Consider the following 26,362-nt stretch of genomic DNA (forward strand, 5'->3'; position numbering starts at 1 on the left):
TCAACTGATATTTATTGAAAATAGCTTCTGTGGGCATCAGGCTTGGTTCAAGGCACTGAAAAACAGAAATAAAAGGTACAGACTCTGGGCTGGGTGTGGTGGCTCACTCCTGTAACCCCAGCACTTCGGAAGGTCAAGGTGAGTGGATCACCTGAGGTCAGGAGTTCGAGACCAGCCTGGCCAACATGGCGAAACCCCGTTTCTACTGAAAATACAAAAATTAGTTGGGCATGGTGGCGCGTACCTATTATCCCAGCTGCTAGCGTAGCTGAGGCAGGAGGATCGCTTGAACCTGGGAAGTGGAGGTTTCAGTGAGCTGAGATCGTGCCACTGAACTCCAGCCTGGGCAACAGAGCGAGACTCTATCTCAAAAACAAAAACAAAAAACAAAAAACAGACTCTGCCTTTGAGACACCTGGAGTCTAATGGTAAAGATGGACAAGTAAAAGACTGTTGTGCAGTGTGATCGCTTGTCTGACAGGGCTAGCCACAGAAATTTAAGGAAGCACCAGAAAGGAGAGGGAAGGAGGTAAGACTGCTTCTCCAAAGCAATGAGAAACATTGGATCTTGTTGAGTAGGAAGTTGCCAAGTAAAGGAGGAGGAAAAGAGCTGGGCTCGGCAGAATCCCATATATACAATCCTATATATGAAGGCATGTGAAAGGGGTTGTTTTCGGGAGTCTATGACAGGTATGTTCCCTGCATATGAGGGCAGTGGTGAGAAGTGATGCCAGCAGGAAAACAGGAGCTGCTTTGACCTTACCTGCCATTCTAAGTTTATTCCAAGAGCAGGGAAGAAATTACAGTAGATGGTGACTAGCTTATACCTTTTCTTCCATCATTTCAGTTACTTAATTTTTTTCTTTTTTTTTTTTTTTTTTTTTGCCTCCACAGAGATAGGGAATCTCTGATCACTATTATAAAATCACCCTTACATATATATTAAATTGATTCTCACTCAGCTTTCTCTTTCTTTTTAGAGTCCTGACAATTTTAATATTTTACAACAAATCTTAATTCTTTCGTTAAGTGAAAAGGTTAACATACTGCTAATATTGTTATCTTCAACCCATGTCATACCTGCCTTAAAAACTCAGGATTTGGGTGGTGACTTAGTTCATGTTTAGAGACATGGATGGTTTTAAATGAATTACCTTAATCTGCCAGTTAAGGTTCTTGCCAGGAAAGAAACCATAGAAATGTTTAATCTTTCTCCACATTTTATCCTGTTTGCTCTTATGTGATTAGTGAATATGGTCAAGTATTGCTTTTGAAGAAAGAAAGTAAAATTTCCCTTTTCTTTGAATCCTAGGGCTCCGGTACAAGTCATCCACAGATCAGGAGCACCAGTTCTATCCCTGCTAAGTTTCAGAGATGGATTCATTGCTAGCCAAGGTGGGTCCATGAGCCAATTGAGAGAGATGCTTCTTTGTAGTTCAGTTAATTAAACATAGTTTTAAGTGTATAATCTCTGGCTGGGTTGGGGCATGGTCCCCCATGATTCTTTGGCATATTGTACCTATCAATAGTTTTTATCACTCTGTGTTGTGATTGTCTGCGTCCCCCTCCAGTTCAAGCTCCTTGAGGGTGGTGACTGTGCCTTATTCATTGTGTTATTCCCAGAATTTAGCTCAATGCCCACCACTCTTGTGCCCTAAGGGAGCTCACAATAAGGCAGACAGACATGTGAACATATGATTGCAGTCCAGTTTGATAAGGACTACATTAGAAGACTGCATGAGGAAATGGAGAATAGCTAATTCTAGAGGCAGGAGTGCTGTCAGCAAGGTCTTTGTGAACTAGGTGACATGTAAACCGATAAAGATTTCACCCACTGGAGATGTAAAGATGGACACTGAAAGCTGAAGCTTTTGTGTATGCAAAGTCATAGATGAGGCAAGGCGGGCAAAAGAAGAAGGGCACTAGCATTTCCGGAGAGCCTGCTATGTAGTAGGTACTGTGTTTGATGCTTTACATACATATTCTAGGTAAAGCGAGTACCTTGGTGTAGCCAGGACAAACTCTTTGGAATGGAGTTCAGGAATGATGTTGGGGAAATGCCTGGAACAAAGTGTACATTAAGGGACACTGGATCCTTGTAGGAATGATGCAGGTGAGGAGGACTGGACTATACAGCCTGGAGGGACTACCTACCTACCTTGAGCATTTCAGTATATCAGTTAGGATGTTTTGGGCTGTTATTTACAGAACACTCCGCTGAACATGGTTTAAACAGTTAGGAAAGTGTACTGCTTCACTTAACAAGAAGTCCAGAGTCCATTTCAGATTATATTAATTTAGTGATTTGAAAATAAAAGTCAACCAAGGAGACTAAAGAAACTTGACAGCTAAGTCAGTGGTATTCTAGACTGGATCCAGGATGTTAAGGAAAGACTGGTGGAAAAAAAAAAAGTATGTGTTTAGGTAATAGCAGTGTACCAATATTGACCTCTTAGTTTTGACAAATGTAAGGTGATAACATTTGGGAAAACCTGAAACTGATTAAGGGCATATGGGAACTTTCTGTATTATCTTTAACTAACTTTTCTGTAAACCTAAAGTCACTCCAAAATATAATATTTTTATAAAACTTTTTTTTTTTTTTTAAATTTAAAAAACAAATGGGCTGGGCACAGTGGCTCATGCCTATAATCCCAGCATTTTGGGAGGCTGAGGTGGAAGGATCACTTGAGCCCAGGAGTTTGAGACCAGCCCGGGCAACACAGAAGACCCTGTCTCTACAAAAAATAAAAATTAGTCAGTCATTTCTGTGGTCCCAGCTACTCAGGAAGCTGAGGTAGGAGGATCGCTTGAGTCTAGGAGGTGGAGGCTGCAGTGAGCCATGATTGTGCCACTGCATTTCACCCTGGGTGACAAAGCGAGACTCTGTCTCAAAAATAATTTTTTTAATTAAAAAAATATTAAAAAGATAGTGACTGGGCATGGTGGCTCATGCCTGTAATCCCAGCACTTTGGAAAGCTGAAGCGGGTGGATCCCTTGAGGTCAGGAATTTGAGACCACCCTGGCCAGCATGATGAAACCCTGTCTCCACTAAAAACACAAAATTACTGGGCATGGTGGCACACGTCCGTAGTCCCAGCTACTCAGGAGGCTGAGGCATTAGAATTGCTTGAACCTGGGAGGCGGAGGATGCAGTGAGCTGAGATCATGCCACTGCACTCCTGCCTGGGTGACAGAGTGAGACTCTGTCTAAAAAAAAAAAAAAAAAAAAAATTAAAATTAAAAAATAAGGTTGGGCGCAGTGACTCACACCTGTAATCCCAGCACTTAGGGAGGCCAAGGTGGATAGATCACCTGAGGCCTCGATATTTCTCACCTCTTCTCTCCTACCTGCAGGCCATTTTCCTGATTGTTATCCCAGCACTTTGGGAGATCGAGGAGGGTAGATCACCTGAGGTCAGGAGTTTAAGACCAGCCTGGCCAACATGGCGAAATGCCATCTCTACTAAAAATACAAATATTAGCCGGGCATGGTGGTGTGCACCTGTAATCCCTGGTGAAACTCCCTCTCAAAAAAAAAAAAGAAAAATCTCTGTTTCAAGGTGATGTGTGGGTTATATGAGGAGTAGGAGGTGGAGAAGAGCTGACTCGTACTCTACTTTTGGTACTTTTTTTTTTTTTTTGGAATGTTAGAAATTTCTTTTTCTTTTTTTTTTTTGAGACAGGGTCTTGCTCTGTCACCCAGGCTAGAGTGCAGTGGCAGCATCTCAGCTCACTGCAAGCTCCATTCCCGAGTTCATGCCATTCTCCTGCCTCAGCCTCCTGAGTAGCTGGGACTACAGGTGCCCGCCACCACACCTGGCTAGTTTTTTGTATTTTTAGTAGAGATAGGGTTTCACCGTATTAGCCTGGATGGTCTCGATCTCCTGACCTCATGATCCGCCCGCCCTGGCCTCCCAAAGTGCTGGGATTACAGGTGTGAGCCACCGCGCCTGGCCTGAAATTTCTTTATTATTACTTATGCTTACTAAGCACCAGCTTAATACTGCAGAAAATTTCAAATCACTGTTGATAACCCACTTTCTTTTCTCCCACCCGAATTCTTGATCAAGAGTTTTTCAAGTAAAGACATGCTCTTCTCTCTTGTGTATAAAACGTTGTGAAATAAAGGCAAAGTATTGTGTATATCTTGCTGGAAAATGCTGCTTAGGGCTCTGGAGATGGTGGCTGCCCCTGCTCCTTTCACTGTCCAGGTCTTGAAAGACTCTAGTTCATGAACTGTCTCTTCACAGAGCAAGTCCACCACTTGCTGCGTTTATCATTCTGAGGGTTGAAAACTTTCTTACAAAGTCTCAGTCCAGTCTCTTGCCTTAGCTGTTGTAAATAGGCCTTTATCACTTATCTTCCTGTTTGTTTGCAGCTTTGGGATAAATTGCATTAAGTGGAAAACCGGGCTCTCCAGGAACAGGAAAGTTAGTGATTCCCAGTGTATACATTTCTTTCTCACCCTGGCTTTTGGAATTGCACTTTTGGAGTTCCTTTAGACACTCAGAAACGTAGAGAGAGATATATATCAAGGTCCTATCAGCTTCATTATTAACTTCATAGTTTTTGAAGAAGACATTGGCCTTGAAGTAATAGATGGCTTCATCCACAGTATCAATATCTTTTGTCTCTCTTGGGGCAGGTCCTTTGAATTGACTTCTGATAGGTAACAGTGCCATGTTTCCAATGAGTTCGGTGTCAGAATCCATGAGAGAAGAGTGGTAAGCTGGCATCTTGGTGGCTCCTGGGTTTCAACCCAGAGGAGCAGATTTTTTGTACTTTTCTACTTTTCTGCTGGGAAGAAGGCAAGGCATAACTTCCAGTACTGATATCTAAAGGCAAAGGGAGTAAGATTATAGCTCTGTTTTCAGAGGACAAAACTAAGACCAGTAAGAGAAAGTTATCAGAAACCACATTCCAGTTAATTATAAAGGAAAAGCTTTCTTTTCCTTAAGAAAGAAGCTGCCCTTAAGGTAGTGAGCACCCCTAACTCTGGCGATGGGCAAGTGTAGGCTGTTTGGCCGCTCTGCCATGTGCTGTAGAGGGAGTTCTGTACTGGTTTAGAAGTTGGATATAGATGATCTTTGAGGTCCTTTGGAACTCTTTGATTATTAGTGAGGAGATTTAAATTGCCAGATGAAACAAAATAAAAAACTTTTTTGATGGAAATTGCCAAACATATCTAAAAGTAGAGAAAATAGCACAGTGAACCTGCTATACCCATTGTCCAACGTAAGCTATTATCAATATATGGCTAATCTTGTTTTACCCATTCCCTTGCATTCCTCATTTCATATATTTTGAAATTTATCATGAGCATCTTATTTCACCTGTCAGCATTTCTATATGTCTCTCTCAAAGATAAGGATTCATTGTTGGAGAAGATGATTTTTAATAATAATGCAAGAAAGGGTAAGGTACTACCTTGTATATGCTGCTGCTTGGAATATAGATTAACAGATAAATTTGGAAAACAGTTTTTCAGATTTCCAAAAAGTTTGAAAAGGTTAATTAATATCTGCTGATTCTTTTCCAGGTCTTTATATATACAAAGTCAGAAAAAACTGTATGCATAAAGACATTCATTTATGCACATGCTGTCAACCATGAAAAATAGGCACAAAAAATAGATAAAAATATTAACAGTAATTGCCTTTGAATGGTAGATTGGGGTGATTTTTCTACCCCTGCTTTGTTTATTTTTAAAGTTTTGTTCAATGAGCATGTACTACTTCTATTTATTTATGTATTTATGTATTTATTTTGAGACAGAGTCTCATTCTGTTGCTTAGGTTGGAGTGCAGTGGCACCATCTTGGCTCACTGCAACCTCTGCTTCCTGGGTTCAAGCAATTCTCCTGCCTCAGCCTCCTGAGTATCTGGGATTACAGGCGTGGACCACCACGCTCAGCTAATTTTTTTTGTATTTTTACTACTTTTATATTAACAAAAAGAAATCACCTCATTAAGCAGTTTATAGATCACCCCAAGTTTCATTTGTCCGTGCTCTTTTAAGAATTAGATATACTTTTACTTTCTTAGTGTTAACTGTCCTCTTTCTCCTAGTGTATACAGTCAAATTTACAGATTGAGGAATAATCTGGGAACATTTTAATAGGGAATATCGCCGGGCGCGGTGGCTCAAGCCTGTAATCCCAGCACTTTGGGAGGCCGAGACGGGCGGATCACGAGGTCAGGAGATCGAGACCATCCTGGCTAACACGGTGAAACCCTGTCTCTACTAAAAAATACAAAAAAAAACTAGCCGGGCGAGGTGGCGGGCGCCTGTAGTCCCAGCTACTCAGGAGGCTGAGGCAGGAGAATGGCGTAAACCCGGGAGGCGGAGCTTGCAGTGAGCTGAGATCGGGCCACTGCACTCCAGCCTGGGCGGCAGAGCGAGACTCTGTCTCAAAAAAAAAAAAAAAAAAAAAAAATTGGGAATATCTACACAAATATTTCTTTAAAAAATGTTAAGGACATTTTTTTAGACATTCTCTATTAAAAATAATCTAGGATAAGTTTATAAATACACACACACACTCACACACACACACCTGTGGTTGCTTGCTCTGTGCCTTTGGCTGGCATTGCTAATCAAAGACATCCCTTCTTCCCACAGAACTCGCACTTGCTCTTCAAATCCACTCCAGCTCCGCATTCTAGGCAGCCACTATGGGTTATCATAATTGGCCCACATAGGCCGGGCATGGTGGCTCACGCTTGTAATCCCAGCACCTTGGGAAGCTGAGGCGGGTGGATGGATCACCTGAGGTCGGGAGTTTGAGACAAGCCTGGCCAACATGGTGAAACCCCATCTCTACTAAAAATACAAAAATTACCCAGGTGTGGTGGCGGTCACCTGTAATCCCAGCTGCTTGGGAGGCTGAGGCAGGAGAATTGCTTGAACCCAGGAGGTGGAGGTTGCAGTGAGCTGAGATCGCGGCATAGTACTCCAGCCTGGACAACAAGAACAAAACTCTGTCTGAAAAAAAAAGATGGCCCACATGATAAGATCTATTTGCCATTCTGGGTCTTTGGACCATCTTCTTTACACTAGTGATCTACAGAAGCAAATAAAAATAGTGAGTGTTTAAACTCTGGATAGAGTTTTCTCTTAGTTATATCAATTTTCTTTCTGCCTTTCAGGTGATGGAAGCTGTTTTATTGTCCAGCAAGACTTAGACTATGTCACTGAGCTCACTGGGGCTGACTGTGACCCTGTGTACAAGGTACAGGCCTGAGACAACACTAGACCTGGGTGATTCTCATGGGAGAACTAGGGCTTTTATGAGACTGAATCCAGATACCTTGTGGTCATTAGGGATGATAAAATAGTGCTTATTGTATAGGCAGTGTGGTAGGATGGGAAGAAATTAAGAGCTTAAGTCAGAGGTGACGTCTGGGCCAGGCATGGTGGCTCATGCCTGTAATTCCAGCACTTTGGGAGGCCGAGACAGGTGGATCACTTGAGGTCAGGAGTTCAAGACCAGCCTGGCCAGCATGGTGAAACCCGTCTCTACTAAAAATACAAAAAAATTAGCTGGGCGTGGTGGTATACGCCTGTAGTTCTAGCTACTTGGGAGGCTGAGGCAGGAGAATCACTTGAACCTGGGAGGTGGAGGCTGCAGTGAGCCCCGAGATCGCACCACTCCACTCCAGCCTGTGCAACAGAGTGAGACTCTATCTCTAAAAAAAAAAAAAAAAAAAATAGTGACTTCTGGCTGACAGCTGTACCCCCAGCACTTCTGGAGGCTGAAGCAGGTGGATCACTTGAGCCCAGGAGTTCGAAACCAGCCTGGGCAATAAGATGAGACCCCCATCTCTACAAAAAATACAGAAAAATTAGCTGGGCATGGTGGCGCACATGCCTGTAGTCCTAGCTACTCATTTGGGAGGCCAAGATGGGACAATTGCTTGGGCCTGGGAAGTTGAGGCTACCATGAGCTGTGATCGTGTCACTGCACTCCAGCCTGGGCGAAGAGTGAGACCCTGTCTCAGAAAAAAAAAAAAAAGTTCATCACTTACTGGCTCTAGAAACTTAAAAACTTACTTTACCTCACTAGTCTGTCAATTCATCTGTAAAATGAAGATAGTAATATGAAAACTCCTTGTAAATACATTCTATAAATATTATTATTATTATTATTAAGACTTCTGGACTGATTTTCTCATTTGATTAGAATAGAAAGAGAAAAATAAAAGGGGAAATATTTATTGACCAGACACTGTGCTGAACGTTTTATATACATTATCTCATGTAATCTTTGTTACCATTTGTTGAGGTGTAGGTATTATTATTCCTATTTTTTCCTATAATTTAAAAAAAGTTGTACAATTAATATCTGTAAAAGTTCAAACAATACAGAATGATACAGATTTAAAAGTCTCCTTTACGACCTTTTTGGTTCCCTTCCTCTTTTCCAGAAGTAACTAGCGTTAACAGTTTGGCACATATTTTTCAAGACTATTTTCAGAGAATTTGTACACTTACATCTTTATGTATTGATGTGAATAATATACTTTTATCTTCAGTTTGTACATAATTGAGACTATTCTCTATATAGTGCCCTGTGACTTTTATTTAAATTACCGTCTTAGAGCTGTTTCCAGGTAAATGCATATAGATCTATTTCTTTTTTCTTTTTTTTTTTTTTTTGAGATGGAGTTTCGCTCTTGTTACCTAGCCTGGAGTGCAGTGGCACAATCTCAGCCCACTGCAACCTCTGCCTCCCAGGTTCAAGCGATTCTCCTGCTTCAGCCTCCCAAGTAGCTGGGATTACAGGCATGCGCCACCACGCCTGGCTAATTTTGTATTTTTAGTAGAGACAGGGTTTCTCCATGTTGGTCAGGCTGGTCTCGAACTCCCGACTGAGGCCTGCCTTGGCCTCCCAAAGTGCTGGGATTACAGGCGTGAGCCACTGTGCCTGGCCATCCATTTCATTTTTTAAAATTCTTGTGTAGTGTTCCAGCCAGGTGCGGTGACTTACGCCTGTAATCCCAGCACTTTGGGAGGCCGAGGCGGGTGGATCATGAGGTCAGGAGATTGAGACCATCTTGGCTAACACGGTGAAACCCCATCTCTACTAAAAATACAAAAAATTAGCCAGGCGTGGTGGCAGGTGCCTGTAGTCCCACCTACTCTGGAGGCTGAGGCAGGAAAATGGCGTGAACCCGGGAGGCGGAACTTGCAATGAGCCAAGATGGTGCCACTGCACTCCAGCCTGGGTGACAGAGCCGAGATTCTGTCTCAAAAAACAAAAAACAAACAAAATTCTTGTATAGTGTTCATATTTTGAATCAACATATTTCCATTGTACAAATGAGGCAACTGGGGCCCGGGGGGTTGAGAAAGTTGCCCTAGGTCATGCAGCTAGTTGGTAGTAAAGCTGAGATTAAGTTAACTCCAGAATTCATGCTGTTTTCCTTGAAGAGTTGATGAAATCCTCCTCAGAAAAAAAGACACATATTCAGTACTTTTTTGTATTCAATTTTATAAGGTTCAAGAGTAGCCAAGCTCATCTATGAACCATCTCCTCCCCAGAGGCAGACCATCTGTGCTCAACCTGAACAACACTAATGGGTTTGCTTTCCACTTGGACCGATTAGTTTCTCTGTTCTATAGTCATGGGTGCATCCCAACCATTGGTGATTGGGATGCTGGCATCACTATGAGCCAGCAATTTTTGTAAGCACATAATCATGGATGTAATTCTGTTGCCTTCATAAAGCCTTCTCAGACTCCCTGGGACTAGTGTCTGTCAATCATAAGCCTCCATCTTTTTGAAATGGAAGAATCCCAGGCTTCCTTTTAACTGTGAATTCTTGTGTTCTAGGTAGCCACATGGGAGAAGCAGATCTACACATGCTGTCGAGATGGTCTTGTACGACGCTACCAGCTTTCTGACCTCTGACTTCTTGGAAAGAGCAATCCTGGTTAGTGAAAAGGTTTGACCCTGATCAACAATGAGCAGAAACATCATCAGACCTTCCCAAGGACCATGGCCCTTAGTGTCTTGGGCACACCTTGGAAATCACAGAAAGTCAGCTGTACTGGCTATATGGAACTCTCATGCCAAGACCTACTTTGAACTGAATAGGAAGGTCACTGGGCCCACTGCATTTGTCCCAACTTCTCCTTGTATAAACGTACCCCAGCAACACAGGGCAAGGATATAGATGCTTTTAGTTTGTTCTTAAACCAGTTGTGTTAAATGTTTACAAGGATCTCAGTACTAAAACTTGTTTTCTGGAGGAAATAAAGAAAATATGTTTGGAGGTCCCTGAATATGAAAAACTTTGTTAAAAACTCTTACTCCAGGCCGGGCGCGGTGGCTCAAGCCTGTAATCCCAGCACTTTGGGAGGCCGAGACGGGCGGATCACAAGGTCAGGAGATCGAGACCATCCTGGCTAACACGGTGAAACCCCATCTCTACTAAAAAATACAAAAAACTAGCCGGGCGAAGTGGCGGGTGCCTGTGGTCCCAGCTACTCAGGAGGCTGAGGCAGGAGAATGGCGTAAACCCGGGAGGCAGAGCTTGCAGTGAGCTGAGATCCGGCCACTGCACTCCAGCCTGGGCGACAGAGCCAGACTCAGTCTCAAAACAAAACAAACAAAAAAAACTCTTACTCCAGCAAAAAGTTGGTTAGGATGATGGAATTCCTTCCTCAGCACTCCCTGTTGCCTGACCATAGAGAAGGCCTGCTTGGCAGTAGCAACAAATGTCCTGTAAGAGATTCTTATGCCGGGCGCGGTGGCTCAAGCCTGTAATCCCAGCACTTTGGGAGGCCGAGATGGGCGGATCACGAGGTCAGGAGATCGAGACCATCCTGGCTAACACGGTGAAACCCCGTCTCTACTAAAAATACAAGAAAATTAGCCGGGCGAGGTGGCGGGCGCCTGTAGTCCCAGCTACTCGGGAGGCTGAGGCAGGAGAATGGCGTGAACCCGGGGGGGCGGAGCTTGCAGTGACCCGAGATCGCGCCACTGCACTCCAGCCTGGGGCACAGAGCAAGACTCCGTCTCAAAAAAAAAAAAAAAAAAAAGAGATTCTTATGCAGGTGGTAACCAACTGTCCCAGTTTGGTTGGAACTAAGGGGTTTGCTGTGACTTGAAACTTGCAGTGCCAAAAGTGGGGCAGTTTCAAACCAACATAATTGGTCAGCCTATATGTAGGTGAGGAAATTGAGTCATAATCATTGTAAAGGCATTGGCTGTCAAAGTGTGGTTCTTAGAACAGCAGCATCAGTATCACTGGGGAACTTGATGGGAAATAGAAATTGTTAGAGCCAATCCTAGACTTAAATCAGAAATTCTACGGGTGCAGCCAGCAATCTGTAGTTTAACAAGGATTCCAGGTGATTCTGATGTATGCTAAAGCTTGAGAGCCACTGATCTAGAGGAAGAAATGGTGGAGGGCACTTTAGTCACAGCTGGAACCCAGGGCTCAAAATGACAAGATTGGTCTGTAGGAGATGAGGCCACAGGGATTGGCAGAGCCCAGCTAGTGAAGGAGTAGGAATATCAGCTAAGGAGCTCAGACTTCAAGTGGTTGGCAGTGGGGAACCACTGAAGGGTTTTAAGCAAGAGAATGGCATGGTCCTTTTTTCTCTAAACATAAAAATGGAATCATAATGTATGTATTCCATGGCTTATTTTCACTTAATGTCTCTGAGATTTTCCATCTCAGTACATGTAGATGTTCCTCATTCTTTTTTAATAATGTCCAGAATGGGGATACCATATTATTTATATTTTTGAGATTATTAGAGAAAAGTTTCTTGAAAGATGTGACACTTGAGCTGGGACATGCAGATTAAGATTTCAATTTATTTAAGGGAGGAAGGTCATTTCATTCCTGGCTGGGGTAATAATATTGTTGACAGAGTTCTTTTTTTTTTTTTTTTTTTTTGAGACGGAGTCTCGCTCTGTCACCCAGGCTGGTGCGATCTTGGCTCACTGCAACCTGCACCTGTCAGGTTCAAACGATTCTCCTGCCTCAGCCTTCCGAGTAGCTGGGACTGCAGGCATGCACTACCATGCCCGGCTAAATTTTTTTTGTGTGTATTTAGTAGAGATAGGGTTTCACCATGTTGGCCAGGCTGGTCTCAAACTCCTGACCTCGTGATCCACCTGCCTTGGCCTCCCAAAGTGTGGGATTACAGGTGTGAGCCACCGTACCCGGCCACCAGAGTTCTTAAAGGCGTATTCTCATGTAAATTTTTTTTTTTTTTTTTTAAAGACAGGGTCTTGCTCTGTTGCCCAGGCTGGAGTGCTTTGGCATGATTATAGCTTACTTCAGCTTTAACCTCCTGGGCTCAAGCAATTCACTTCAGCCTTCCAAGTTGCTGAAACCATGGGTGCACACCACCACACTTGGCTAATTTTTAAAATTTTTTGTAGTGACAGAGTCTCACCATGTTGTCCAGGCTGGTCTCAAACTCCTGAACTCAAGTGTTCCTCCCACCTTGGCCTCTCATAGTGCTGACATTACAGGCATGAGCCACCACACTCAACCAGGAACTTTGTCTTAACTTTAAATCCCATTTTTTTCTACAACGCCCTGTTGCTTAAACCAAAGTGTAAAAAGAAAATACTGTAATTCATTTAATATCTACTCTGTTCTAGATACTATATTTATATATCTAATCAAAAAGCAAATGTTATTATTTGTTTTATTCTGATAAGGAAACTGAGACTCAATACAGTAAATACCAGAGGCTTCCTTGGACAGTCTATACACCTGCTACACTGTGTAATCACAGGCAGGGAGCAAGAGACCTTTGTGACCAGAGCAATTTCATTTCAAGGTGCAATTTGTGACAGGGTCAGGTAGACCAGAATGGACATATTCCAGAACTTAGAAATATTAAATCCTAGGGTCTCCAGGTGGAACATCTAAGAAGTCAGATTAAGAAAACAGGATGAGGCTGGGCGCAGTGGCTCACTCCTGTAATCCCAGCACTTTGGGAGGCCAAGACGGGTGGATCACCTGAGGTTGGGAGTTCGAGACCAGCCTGACCAACATGGAGAAACCCTATCTCTACTAAAAACACAAAATTAGCCGGGCATGGTGGCGCATGTCTGTAATCCCAGCTACTTGGGAGGCTGAGTCAGGAGAATCACTTGATCCCAGGAGGCAGAGGTTGCAGTGAGCTCAGATTGTGCCATTGCACTCTCGCCTGGGCAACAAGAGCGAAACTCTGTCTCAAAAAAAAAAAAAAAAAAGGATGAAATGGGCTGGGTGTGGTTGCTCACACCTGTAATCCCAGAACTTTGGGAGGCTGAGGTGGGCAGATCACAAGGTCAGGAGATCGAGACCATCCTGGCTAACACAGTGAAACCCCGTCTCTACTAAAAATACAAAAAAAAATTTAGCCAGGCATGGTGGCAGGCGCCTGTAGTCCCAGCTACTTGGGAGGCTGAGGCAGGAGAATGGCGTGAACCCGGCAGGTGGAGCTTGCAATGAGCCGAGATTGGGCCACAGCACTCCAGCCTGGGCGACAGAGCAAGACTCTTATCTCAAGAAAAACAAAACAGGATGAAACGTTGTCATTTATTTGTAGAATCTGAAACATTTGAACTCATAGAAGCAGTGAGTAGAAGAGCCAGCGTGGTGGCTCATGCCTGTAATTCCAGCACTTTGGGAGGCTGGGGTGGGTGGATCGCTTGAGCCCAGGAGTTGGAGACCAGTCTGGGCAACATGAGGAAACTCTGTCTCTATTAAAAATACAAAAATTAACCAAGCGTAGTGGTGGGCACCTGTAATCCCAGCTACTCAGGAGGCTGAGGCAGGAGAATCACTTGAACCCGGGAGGTGGAGGTTGCAGTGAGCCAAGATCGCACCACTTCACTCCAGCTTGGGCAACAGAGCGAGACTGTCTCAAAAAAAAAAAAAATATATATATATATATACACACACACACACATACACACACACGTGTATATTTTGATACTTTTATATTTTTATGTATATATACATATATTTTATATATACATATTTACATGTATGTATGTATATATAATATACTATAATATATAATATATATAATATATGTGTGTTTATATATATAGAAGCAGTGAGTAGAATGGTGGTTACAGAGACGTGGGGAGGAGGAATGGGGAAAATGATAGTCATAGGGCTTAAAGTCTCAGGAGGAATATATTGTTTTTTGAGATCTATTGCATAGCATGGTAGATTGCTAAGAGTAAATTTCAAATGTTCTCAACCCAAAAAATGTTAAGCATATGAGGTGATGGATATGTTAACTGGCTTGATTTAATTATCCCACATTGTATTTATAAGTCACAATAGGACTTTGTGCCCCATAATTATAAACAGGTATAAATTGTCAATTTACAATTAAAAAAAAGAAAACAGGATAAGGAAGGATATGGCTGAGTACACACAACACGTGAATGTCTGTGAGTTCCCATTCCAGGGCTCACTATTCTACATTGCCACCACATTCATCCACTCCTTTTCATAGGTCTCTAGAGTCGATGTCCCAGTTGTGATATATACAGTGACCCTTGACAGCTGCTCTGAAATCCGGACCCAAACAGAAGGAAAGGAGGCCAGCTCTCAGGTGCTCCATAGCCTTGTCCACTGTGAAAGGAAGGAGCCCCTGTTTTTAGCAGACAAAGCTTTTTCTTTTTTTTCTTTAGGATTAAGGAGTGCATTCTGGGTAAGGAAGGGTAGGACACTGACAGCTCTACAGACTCAGTGAACTGTGCTAGACGGTGTTTCTTGGCTTTGGGATGCCGCCTTGTGACTTCTTATGAGAAATACCTTTCTCTCCAGACCTGAAAAGCTGGCAGCAGCATCAGCTATTCAGCATGTACTTGGTACCAGGCACAGGCCTCACAATAGGTAGATTTCTTTTCTAAACAAGACTCTTTGTGCATATACTTTTATGTTCTTTTTCTGTTTTAACTTTTATTTTGCCAATAACCTTAAACTTGCAGAAAAATTGCAAGAATAGTACAAAGGATAGGAAACAGACATGAGAAATATTTAAAAATAATAAAAAGAATAAAAAAGAATAGCATCAAGGATTTCAGTACACCCTCACCCAAATCTCCCAGTTGCTGACTTTTTTTTTTTTTGAGACAGAGTCTCACTCCGTCACCCAGGCTGGAGTCAAGTGGCGCGATCTTGGCTCACTGCAACCTCTGCTTCCCGGGTTCAAGCGATTCTCCTGCCTCAGTCTCCTGAGTAGCTGGGATTACAAGGGTGCACCACCACACCTGACTGATTTTTGTATTTTTAATAGAGACAGGGTTTCACCATGTTGGCCAGGTTGGTCTCAAACTCCTGATCTCAAATGATCCACCCGCCTCAGACTCCCAAAGTGCTGGGATTACAGGTGTGAGCCACCGTGCCTGGCCCAGTTGTCAACTTTGTATTATGTTTGCTTTATCACCCTCTTTCTGTATATATGTGCACAGATTATATATGCTATATTTTTTCTGACTCATTTGAGAGTAATATGTAAATGTTATATTCTATTACTCTATTACCATTTGTGATGGTAAATTTTATGTGTCAGCTTGACTGGCCATGGTGCCCAGATAGTTGGCCAATTTTCTGGATGTTTCTTTCAAGGTATTTTTTTTTTTTTTTTTTATGAGATGAACATTTAAAATCAGTGAATTTGGGGGCTGGGTGAGGTGGCTCAGGCCTGTAATCCCAGCACTTTGGGAGGCCAAGGCGAGCGGATTACTTGAGGTCAGGAGATAGAGACCACTGGCCAACATTGTGAAACCCTATGTCTACTAAAAGTACAAAAATTAGCCAGGCGTAGTGGCAGGAGCGTGTAATTCCAGCTACTCGGGAGGCTGAGGCATGAGAATCACTTGAACCCAGGAGGCAGAGGTTGCAGTAAGCCAAGATTGCACCACTGCCACTGCACTCCAGTCTGGGCAACAGAGGTAGGCTCTGTCTTTAAAAAAACAAAAAACAAAAATCAGTGAATTTTGGCTGGACACAAAATTTTTGGATTACCAGCTGACGCGTGTAATCCCAGCACTTTGGAAGGCTAAGGCAGGAGCGTCGCTTGAGCCCAGGAGTTCAAGACCAGCCTGGGCAACACAGGGAGCCCTTGTCTCTACCAAAGAAAAAAAATTAGCCAGGTGGTGGGGTGTGGCACACTCCTGAAGTCCAGCTACTCAAGAGGCTGAAGTAGGAGGATCGATTGGGCCCTGAAGGTTGAGGCTTCTGTGAGCCATGATCATACCACTGAGCTGCAGCCTGGGCAACAGAGCAATACCATGTCTCAAAAAATAAATGAATAAAATAAAATCAGTGGATTTTGAGTAAAGCAGATTACCCTCCATAGTGTGATAGTGTGAGTGGGCCACATCCAGTCAGCTGAAGCCCTTAATACAACAAAGACTGTTGTTCCCCAAGCAAGAAGTTCTGTCAACAGACTGCCTTTGGATTCAGACTGCAGTTCTTCCCTGAATCTCCAGACCATCAGCCTACCCTATCAGTGTCTGGATTTGCCAAGCCTCCTGTGAGCCAATTCCTTAAATGTCTCTCTCTCTTTCTATGTATATATACACATACATACACATATCTATATGAAAACAGAACCTACACATCTTATTGGTCCTGCTTCTCTGGAGAGACCTGACATATGTCATTGTATGGATATATACCACATTTTTATCCATTCATCAGTTGATGACATTTGGGCTGTTTCCACTTTTTAGCTATTATGAAATACACTGCTAGCAGCATTCATGTGCAAGTTCTTGTGTTAACATATGCCTTCAGTTCTATTTGGTATATACCTAACAGTGGAATTGCTGGATCATATGGTACCTATATTTAACTTTTTGAGGAGCTGCCAACTGTTTTCCAAAGTGACTGTAACCATTTTATATCCTCACTAGCAGTGTATGAGGGTTCTGGTTTTGTTTTTTATTTATTAATTTTTTTTTTCTGAGACAGAGTTTCGCTGTTGTTGCCCAGGCTGGAGTGCAATGGCATGATCTCGGCTCACTACAACCTCCACCTCCCAGGTTCAGGCGATTCTCCTGCCTCAGACTCCTGAGTAGCTGGGATTACAGGCATGCGCCACAACACCTGGCTAATTTTTGCATTTTTAGTAGAGACAGGGTTTTACCATGTTGGTTAAGTGAACTCCTGACCTCAGGTGATCCACCTGCCCCAGCCTCCCAAAGTGCTGGGATTACAGGCTTGAGCCACAACACCCAGCTATGTCCTTGTTTTTTTCCATTTTTAAAGTTATAGTCCATTGATGTTAAGGTGGTTAAAATGGTGTCTTCCAGGTTTCTCCACAGAAAATTAATAAGCATTTTGTGGGGAGCTACTTTGAAACTATATAAATATCCTGTTCCCATGAAACTTACATCAACTAGTTTTAGCATTCTTTGATGATTCTTATCTGAATCAGTTATTCCCATGCTATTAGTAATTGTCAAAGGGTGACTTTCTTATTTCATCATTTTTTCTATATTTATAATTAGCATTCTACCATAAGGTAGAACTTCCCTTCTCCCCCATTTATTTATTTATTTAGTCATTTGCTTGTTTGTTCATTCATAGATATATCAGTGTGGACTACTCATGGATTCATATTCTATGACCACAACTCATTCTTACTATCATTTACTTTGATGCTTAAATTGTCCCAGTTTGGCCAGTGGACACTCCTTCAAGCTGGATCCTGTGTCCTTTTGACATGTTCCCATCATTCTCTGAGCACTTCCATCTTTTCTGGTACCACAAGATGTTCCAGCCTCACCCTGTATTTTTCCAGCCCCAGCCCTAGAACCAGTCACTTGTGTAAGTGGCCCTGGTTCCATTTAGTAGAGAATGGTATTCAGAAACCAAGATCTGGGCACTAGTATACTCTGTTACTGGAGTGTTCCTGCTTCGGGGCCCTATCGGGGACAGTACACGAATGGCCCTTTCCACATCCATCATATTCTGTAGTAAAAAGCATGAGTTCACACTGATGTCTCCAGTTCCAGCCCACCTCCACATGTTTTATCCTACCCTTCCATGTACATACTTCCTTTCTTCAATAGTGAGGAACTTGCCTCTCCTAATCCTCAATATAGTCACTGATTTTGGAGTACCTCTGTGAATAACCAACCTGCCAGGACACAGGCCAGCTCCTCCTGTTTTACCCACCCCCTGCACACATGGTTGTCACTCAGATGGGGTCTTCCTGTCTCCCTCCACCTCAGCCAGGTCTAGGCTGAGCAAGGCGTTCTCCCAACCCTCTGGATTTTCATTTTAATACATTTGTTTTCTAGTGGTAAGAGTGAAACAAATGACTAGCAAACATGAAAAGATGCTCAACTTCATTAGTAATTAAACAAATGCAAATTAAAATTCAAAAGAAGGCTTGGTAATGCAAAAAATTAAAAGGGTAATTCCATATTTTCATTTTGTAAATAGGAAAATGTGGCTAAGAAATAATTGTTTAAGGTCAGAAAACTAGTAGGTAACAGATAGGATTTGGAACTTGGTCTTTGACTCTACTGCCTCAAGGCTGAGGGAGCATCTTGTATATGCTACATGCTTTCCTATAACTTATTATTTTAATTTTTTGTAGACATGGGATCTGGCTATGGTGCCCAGGATGGTCTTGAACTCCTGGCCTCAGCAGTCCTCTCTTTCTGCCTCCCAAAATGCTAGGATTACAAGTGGCTGAAGTAGGAGGATCGATTGGGCCCACCTGGCCACCTATAACTTTATATATTTCCCACCAACCCTGTGTTACAGTTGATTGTTAATAATCCCATTTATGTGAACAAACTTAGACTTAGGCCATTAAGCAAGCTTGCTTCAAGTCATACAAGTGGCAGGTGAGCTCGGCAGCATGAAGATTTGGTCACTTTCTGACCACTCAATTTACCCAAAACTTGCACTTTAGTTTTTAGCTCTTTAATTGACTTTTCTGTCCTTTGGCCCACCTCCAAAAGTGTGTTTTACTTATTCCAAATACACCTAAAGTAAGCCTTTTGCCTCAAATAATATGAAAGCGCTACTTTAAGGCAGGCCTTCCTCTGTAACAGTGTGGTTTCAGAGACCCAGGAAAGTTCTTAAATATCTCAGGCACTAGTATCTGAAATGCCATCAGGGAAACAAGCTTTTCCTTCTGCATTTAGAGATGAGATTTTAAACACAGCATTCCTTTTTCCCTATATGAGTGATGTTAGATTCTTCTCCTCAACAGAGGAGTCTCTCTCTGTTGCCCAGGCTGGAGTGCAGTGGCGTGATCTCAGCTCACTGCAACCTCTGTCTCCTGGGTTCAAGCGATTCTCCCTACCTCAGCCTCCCAAGTAACTGGGATCACAGGCCCCTGCCACCACATCTGTTTAATTTTTGTATTTTTTCAGTAGAGATGGGGTTTCACCATGCTGGCCAGGCTGGTCTCGAACTCCTGACCTCAGGTGATCCACCAGCCTTGGCCTCCCAAAGTGCAGGGATTACAGGTGAGCCATTGCACCTGGCCTGAGCCAGCACACCCGGCCAGATTCTTTCTTAAGAGCACGTTTCCATTTGAGGGGAGTAAGAGGCTGACTGGTTGGGTGTGGTGGCTCATGCCTGTAATCTCAGCACTTTGGGAGGTGGAGGCAGGTGGATCACTTGAGCTCAGGAGTTCGAGATCAGCCTGAACAACATGGTGAAACCTTGTCTCTACCACAAATTATTAAAAAAAAAAAAAAAATCGGCTGGGCACGGTGGCTCACGCATGTAATCCAAGCACTTTGGGAGACCGAGGCTGGTGGATGATGAGGTCAGGAGTTCAAGACCAGCCTGGTCAAGATAGTGAAACCCTGTCTCTACTAAAAATACAAAAATTAGCTGGGCGTGGTAGCACATATCTGTACTTGGGAGGCTGAGGTAGGAGAATAACTTGAACCCAGGAGGCAGAGGTTGCAGTGAGCTGAGATAGCGCTACTGCACTCCAGCCTGGGCGACAGAGCAAGACTCCATCTCAAAAAAAAAAAAAAAAAAATTATCTGGGCATGGTGGCATGCCCTTTTGGTCCCAGCTACTCTGGAGGCTGAGGTGGGAGGATCACTTGAACCCAGGTGGTGGAGATTGCAGTGAGCCATGATCATGCATCATGCCACCGCACTCCAGCGTTGGCGATGGAGTGAAACCCTGTCTCAAAACAACAACAAAGAAGAGGCTGACTGAAGGAGTAGTACTTAGGGAAGATACTCCTGAAGAAAAAGAATGGGGATGGGGAGAGAAAAAGGTTATATTGTGGCATTGTGTTAGGGTGATCAGACCCAACACCAGGCTGTGGGGGCTACAAAGTACAGTGGAGTCAAAGCAATGAGACAAGTTAACAGTGCATAAAGTAGGTCCAGGGGACCAACGGCAATATGGAGGCTGCAAAGGCCCTGAACTCTGGGAGTGATCAAACAAAGAAGCAGGTGGTGAGGACGTGGGGGTAGAAAGGAAGCAGTGCATCAAGTGTTTGATCTATAGCTGTGGTAGTTTAGCAGTTTCTTTGAAGCATATGGAACATGCTCTGCTACTCGAGATAATGGAGAACATGTTTTTCTACCTCAAGATACAATCAATTTACGAGCCTGGGAGAGCAAGAAGCAAGGAGCCAGCAAGTCTAGACACATTCCAGAGGCAATGAGGTGTTTTATGCCCTGAGCCCTGGATTCCATCCAAGCCATGAGGGGTTTTATGCCCTGGGCTTAGATTGTGGTGCAGCAGGGCAGCCTTCCACCCTTTGGCACAGAGCTTGGTGTTCCAAAGGCCACGAGGGGTTTTAGACCCTGGACCCAAGACATGTTCCAAGACTGTTTTACATTATGTCAAACAAGCAAGTCTTGCCTCAGCTCTTCTACCAACATGCCTCCTTCTTCTTTTTTGCAAAACCACCACAGCTATCATTGCTTGTTCTCGGCGGCGGCTTTCTCTCCAGAGGCAGCTTCTGCATCTGCTGACTAATATGAGACAGCACAAGCACATAATTATTAGAATAAAATTCACAGATGTAGAACTTCCAATGACCTTAATCCATTTAAGAGGATTGATTGCAGACAACCCATCAGCTGCCTTACTCAAAATATTAGTTCTAGGGAGCAGGACTAAGTGAGTCTGAGAGGCTTCAAAAACCTGCTCTTTTAGTTTTACGATGTTGAGGGTGAGATTTTCCTCTTTTCCTTCCAAGTGATGTTTAACTTTTTCCCATTGGTGTTCTGTTTCATTGTAACTATGGGGAGTAATACAAAAATCAGATGTATTCCAGTCACATTGTATTTGAGTTCTATTTTCTAAACTCATAATATGATCCCCCATCCAAATTACAGTCTGATGGAGATCATTAATTTGATTAACTATTTTTTTTATCTATTTGAGCCTGAGAGTTCCATAATTTTGTGGAATTTTTCTGCCACTTATCAACAAATTCAGCAGTTTGCACAGATGACTGTAAAGCCACACCAGCTACTGTAGCAGTAGTAGTAACAGCAATGAGGCCAATTATAGCAAATATGAGAGCCACTATAAATCTTTTTGAACAGGATAAAAGTTTCCTAAGGATTTCAGTTATAGTATGAATAGATGGTAATGCTTCCCATGGAAGCATCTCTAAACAGAGTTTAGAGATACAGGGATCCAGACTCCTTCCCTGGCTCTAATTAACAAAATAGTTTTTGTTTTGTTTGTTTGTTTTTATCAAAAGCTGAGTTAATGCAGGTAAATAGGCGACATTCTGGGCAGGTAATAGAGCGTGTATTTATATCAATAGTAACATTTCCTATTGGTAACATAAAAGGTGGTCGAACACAACTTTGAATCCAAAACGTCCTGTTGGAAAGAAAAGAAAGAGCATATTTATCCTTACCTCCCTCCCTGCTGTACTTTTCATATTTACCCTCCCAAATTTTAATTGGACTTTGAGCTACAGTTAATTTTCATAATTCTGAATGTTCCTGTCCTATAGCAGGAGATATCATTTTTGGACTGGGGCGCCAATGCCATCAGGATTCCATATGATAGGGGCATCAGCTTCCGTCTGAATGTATTGTGTATGATTCCATTGCCAGCAATTCCATCGGTTTGTTACATTTGCTTTACAAGAGGGTCTTCTGGTGCAATTTGGTTTGAAAATCTCCTTAGGGGACCAATCAATGACGATTCCACAGGAATTATTTTGTAGCGCCTCAGCCTTACTTGCTATACAATCTTCTCAAGTCCAAGTATCTACACCTTCCAACCAAACTTTATTTTGCTTACATTCGAGCTTGTTTGGACGGAATTGCTGAGTTTTAGGGCTGGAATGGTTATATTTTAAACTTTGCCCCAAAATCATTTGTAAAGCAGCCTGTGATTTATTTTTTCCAGGGATTACTGCCAACTAGACTTGTGTGCCAATTTGTAAGAATCCAGCGGCAGGTCCCAGGCATATTGGAGGATATTTATATCCTATTGATATATTCATTTTCATCCCTTCCTCATTAGAATGCATTGGCCCTCGATTATCTATGGGCTTAGGCATCCAGTTACTGTTTTTGTTGTATACTTCAATAACCGGGTCCATCCAACTCACAGACCTAATTAAAGGAGGAAATGGGACATATGCCCAATAAGTAAAATTTTGAGTTGCTCCTACAGTAGGGAGGCTTACCACCACAGTGAGTACTGCCAGCATGGCCATCATTAAGTTACTAGTTGTTTTTGGTTTGTTCTGTGCTCTCAAGCTATCCTCTGCCATCAGCACCAGCTTCTTGATTTGTCCCCATGTTGGAGGATCTGCCTGACGAGTATTCTTGGTCTTCTCTTTTGTCTGTGAGATGTTCATTCATGCCATCACTTGTATCAGGAGCTCTGGCTCTTCCCAGAGTCCTCTCTTCCTGGTGTGGATCATGATACATTTCAAATGTTTGGTGGGCACCCACACAGGTTACTCATTTTCGCCTGGAGAGACATAAGCAAATCCTCTTCCCCATGTAATTATCTTTCCTTTTTCCCAGCTTTTTGTATGAGTATCCCTCCACCATATATCTTGTCCGGCCTTTTTGTTTTCCTTTTGTCCTGTCAAGTGTTATTCAGCTGCAGTCATGGATTGATCTTGTTGTAAATTTAGAAAATTTAATGTTGATAAAGCTAAATGTAATTGTATATGCAGTATTTTATATTCCTGGTCTCCCCCTTTTTGTTTTTGTATTTGAGTTTTTAAGGTATGATTAGCTCTTTCAACTATTGCTTGTCCTTGTGAGTTATGTGGAATACCTGTAATATGGGTAATATTCCATTGTTGAAAAAATGTAGCCATAGCTTTACTACAGTACCCTGGGCCGTTATCAGTTTTGATTTTTTTCTGTGATTCCCATAACTACAAAGCAAGATAAAAGATGTCTTTTAACATAAGCTGTAGCTTCTCCTGTTTGACATGTGGCCCAAATAAAATATGAGTAAGTATCTACTGAAATATGAACAAAGGACAACTTTCCAAAGGCAGGAACATGTATTACATCCATCTGCCAGATGGAATTTGGAGATAAACTTCTAGGGTTAACTCTTGCTCCTTGATGTGGCAGATGTGAAACTTGGCAGGCAGAGCAATGTTGTACAATTTCCTTAGCCTGTTTCCAAGATAAGCCATATCTGTTTCTGAGACCTGTAGCATTAAGATGGGTTAAAGAATGGAATGTTTGTGCATCAGTAAAAGCTGCAGAAACCAGTGCATCCGCCCTTTGATTGAGTTTGGTTAAAGGGCTGGGGAGGTTAGTATGTGCTCTTGTATGAGTGATATACAAAGGGGAATGCCTTTGTTGTACTGCTTGTTGTAAAGAATGAAATAAAAGATTGAGTTGATCGGCCGGGCGCGGTGGCTCAAGCCTGTAATCCCAGCACTTTGGGAGGCCGAGACGGGCGGATCACGAGGTCAGGAGATCGAGACCATCCTGGCTAACACGGTGAAACCCCGTCTCTACTAAAAAAAATACAAAAAACTAGCCGGGCGAGGTGGCGGGCGCCTGTAGTCCCAGCTACTCGGGAGGCTGAGGCAGGAGAATGGCGTGAACCCAGGAGGCGGAGCTTGCAGTGAGCTGAGATCCGTCCACTGCGCTCCAGCCTGGGCGACAGAGCGAGACTCCGTCTCAAAAAAAAAAAAAAAAAAAAAAAGATTGAGTTGATCATCAGTTACATTTTGAATTAAGGCACATTCAGTATTTTGCGTGGCTTGCATCGCATAGGCTGAATGAGAAATAATGTAGCTGTTTAAAGGTTTTTAGTACTGTAATTATAGCCATAAGTTCAGCCCTTTGAGCAGAAGCAAAGTCAGTTTGAAAAACTTGTTGTTGAGGTCCTACAAATGAGGCCTTTCCATTACTAGATCCGTCAGTAAAAACAGGATTGGCCCCTTCAATAGGGGTCTTTTGAGTATTGGAGACTAATATCCATGATGTCAATTTTAGAAATTGGAATATTTTGGATTTAGGATAATGATTATCAAGTATACCAATAAAACCAGCTAAATTAACTTGCCATTTCTGGGAATTAACATAAGCTTGCTGAATTTACTGTTATTTAAAGGAACTATAATTTGATTTGGATCATGTCCCATTAATTTTGTTGTATACAGCCTTGCTTGACCTATCAGTACAGCAATTTGATCTAAGTATAGAGTAAGTGTTTTAGTTGTATTGTGAGGTAGAAAAAGCCACTCAACTAGATCATCCTGTTGAACAACAACATCTGTAGTTGAATGTTTAGTAGGAAAAATTAAAAACTATAATGACATAGTGGATCAATTTGAGTCACTCGTGCCTGTTGAATTTTTTCTTCAGTTAATTGAAGTTCTAATGCTTCTTTGGCTAGAGAGCATTTGCTGTTAAGGTCAGAATCACCTCATAAGGTAGAAAAGAGGTGAGACATAACATAAGTAGGAATGCCTAAAGTGGGACAAATCCAATTAATGTCTCCTAATAATTTTTGAAAATCATTTAGAGTTTTAAATTATCTCTTCGAATTTGAACCTTTTGAGGCTTAATGATACTTTGTTCTACTTTCATTCCAAATATTGAAATGGAGTGAAAGTTTGGATTTTATCGGGGGCTATGATTAATCCTGCTGCAGTTACAGCCTTTTCTGTTTGTAGCATAGTATTAATTCCTCCCTAGTTTCAGCTTCACATAAGATATCATCCATGTAATGGATGATATAACATTTTTTAAACTGTTCTCTAACTGGCTTAATAACTTTTCCGACATAAGTTTGACAAATAGTTGGGCTATTTAACATGCCTCGTGGAAGTACCTTCTTTCCAATAGTATCTATCCACTGGTTCTTTGTTATTTATGGTGGGAACAGTAAAAGCAAATTTTTCATAATCTTGGGTCACTAAAGGAATGGTAAAAAAAGCCATCTTTTAAATCCGTCACTATGAGAGGCCAGTATTTAGGAATCATAGTTGGGGAGGGCAGCCCTGGTTGCAGCACACCCATGGGTTGAATTACAGCATTAACGGCTCTCAAGTCTGTTAACATTTTCCATTTCCCTGATTTTTTCTTTTTTTTTTTTTTTTTTTTTGAGACGGAGTCTCGCTCTGTCGCCGGGGCTGGAGCGCAGTGGCCGGATCTCAGCTCACTGCAAGCTCCGCCTCCCGGGTTTACGCCATTCTCCTGCCTCAGCCTCCTGTGTAGCTGGGACTACAGGCGCCCGCCACCTCGCCCGGCTAGTTTTTTGTATTTTTTTAGTAGAGACGGGGTTTCACTGTGTTCGCCAGGATGGTCTCGATCTCCTGACCTCGTGATCCGCCTGTCTCGGCCTCCCAAAGTGCTGGGATTACAGGCTTGAGCCACCGCGCCCGGCCCCCTGATTTTTTCTTAATAACAAACATAGGAGAATTCCAAGGAGAGAAAGTAGGCTCTCTGTGTCCCTTTTACAATTGTTCTTGCACCAATTTTTTTAAAACCTCCAGTTTTTCCTGTTTCAGCACCCATTGCTCTACCCAAACCAGTTTGTCAGTTAGCCAAACAAGAGGAATGGGAGCCAGGGGCTCCCATGGCTGCTCCTAAAAATGATACCCTAATCCAGTTTGCTCTGTTTGCCCTTTTAGTTTTAAAGGTTCTGGTTGGCCATTTTCATTTTTTTCCTAGTCCTTTCCCTGGGAGATATCCCATTTTTTTTTTTCATTATTTATTTACTGTTGTTACTATATTGATCCATAGGAATAGATATTTCAGCACCCCATTGTTGCAATAAGTCACTTCCTTTCCATCTGGCCCTTGACATGGCAGAATTAAGGAACTTTGATAAACTTCTGAGGCAGCTCCTACTCCAACAATACCAATGGATGCCTTTTGTTTGGGCCAATGCCAGGGTCACTGATCTAAAG

General features: G+C 42.6%; 1 protein-coding gene, 2 long non-coding RNA genes and 1 pseudogene across 6 annotated transcripts in view; 1 reads left to right on the forward strand and 3 right to left on the reverse strand.

The window, feature by feature from the left end:
• The window catches only part of PAAF1 (proteasomal ATPase associated factor 1), a 51,012-nt gene extending 40,730 nt beyond the window's left edge, over positions 1–10,282 (forward strand). For 2 of the 4 annotated variants that reach the window (XM_028832861.2, XM_015115138.3), the window contains 3 exons: positions 1,313–1,395; positions 7,153–7,235; positions 9,840–10,281. In XM_028832861.2, coding sequence (XP_028688694.1) covers positions 1,313–1,395; positions 7,153–7,235; positions 9,840–9,917 — 244 coding nt within the window. In that variant the 3' untranslated portion in view covers positions 9,918–10,281. 4 annotated transcript variants of the gene reach the window in all.
• The window catches only part of LOC144334363 (uncharacterized), a 48,451-nt gene that overhangs the window by 9,549 nt on the left and 12,540 nt on the right, over positions 1–26,362 (reverse strand). The window lies entirely within an intron of this gene.
• Positions 4,205–4,888, reverse strand: LOC718786 (actin-related protein 2/3 complex subunit 3; annotated as a pseudogene).
• Positions 14,114–20,009, reverse strand: LOC144334369 (uncharacterized). Its single transcript, XR_013404121.1, has 2 exons — positions 19,730–20,009; positions 14,114–15,344 (listed from the first exon to the last, which is right to left on the reverse strand). It is a non-coding gene; the product is annotated as an uncharacterized LOC144334369 (long non-coding RNA).

The sequence above is a fragment of the Macaca mulatta genome, chromosome 14 (genome assembly GCF_049350105.2).
Source record: "Macaca mulatta isolate MMU2019108-1 chromosome 14, T2T-MMU8v2.0, whole genome shotgun sequence".
NCBI classification, from domain to species: domain Eukaryota; kingdom Metazoa; phylum Chordata; class Mammalia; order Primates; family Cercopithecidae; genus Macaca; species Macaca mulatta.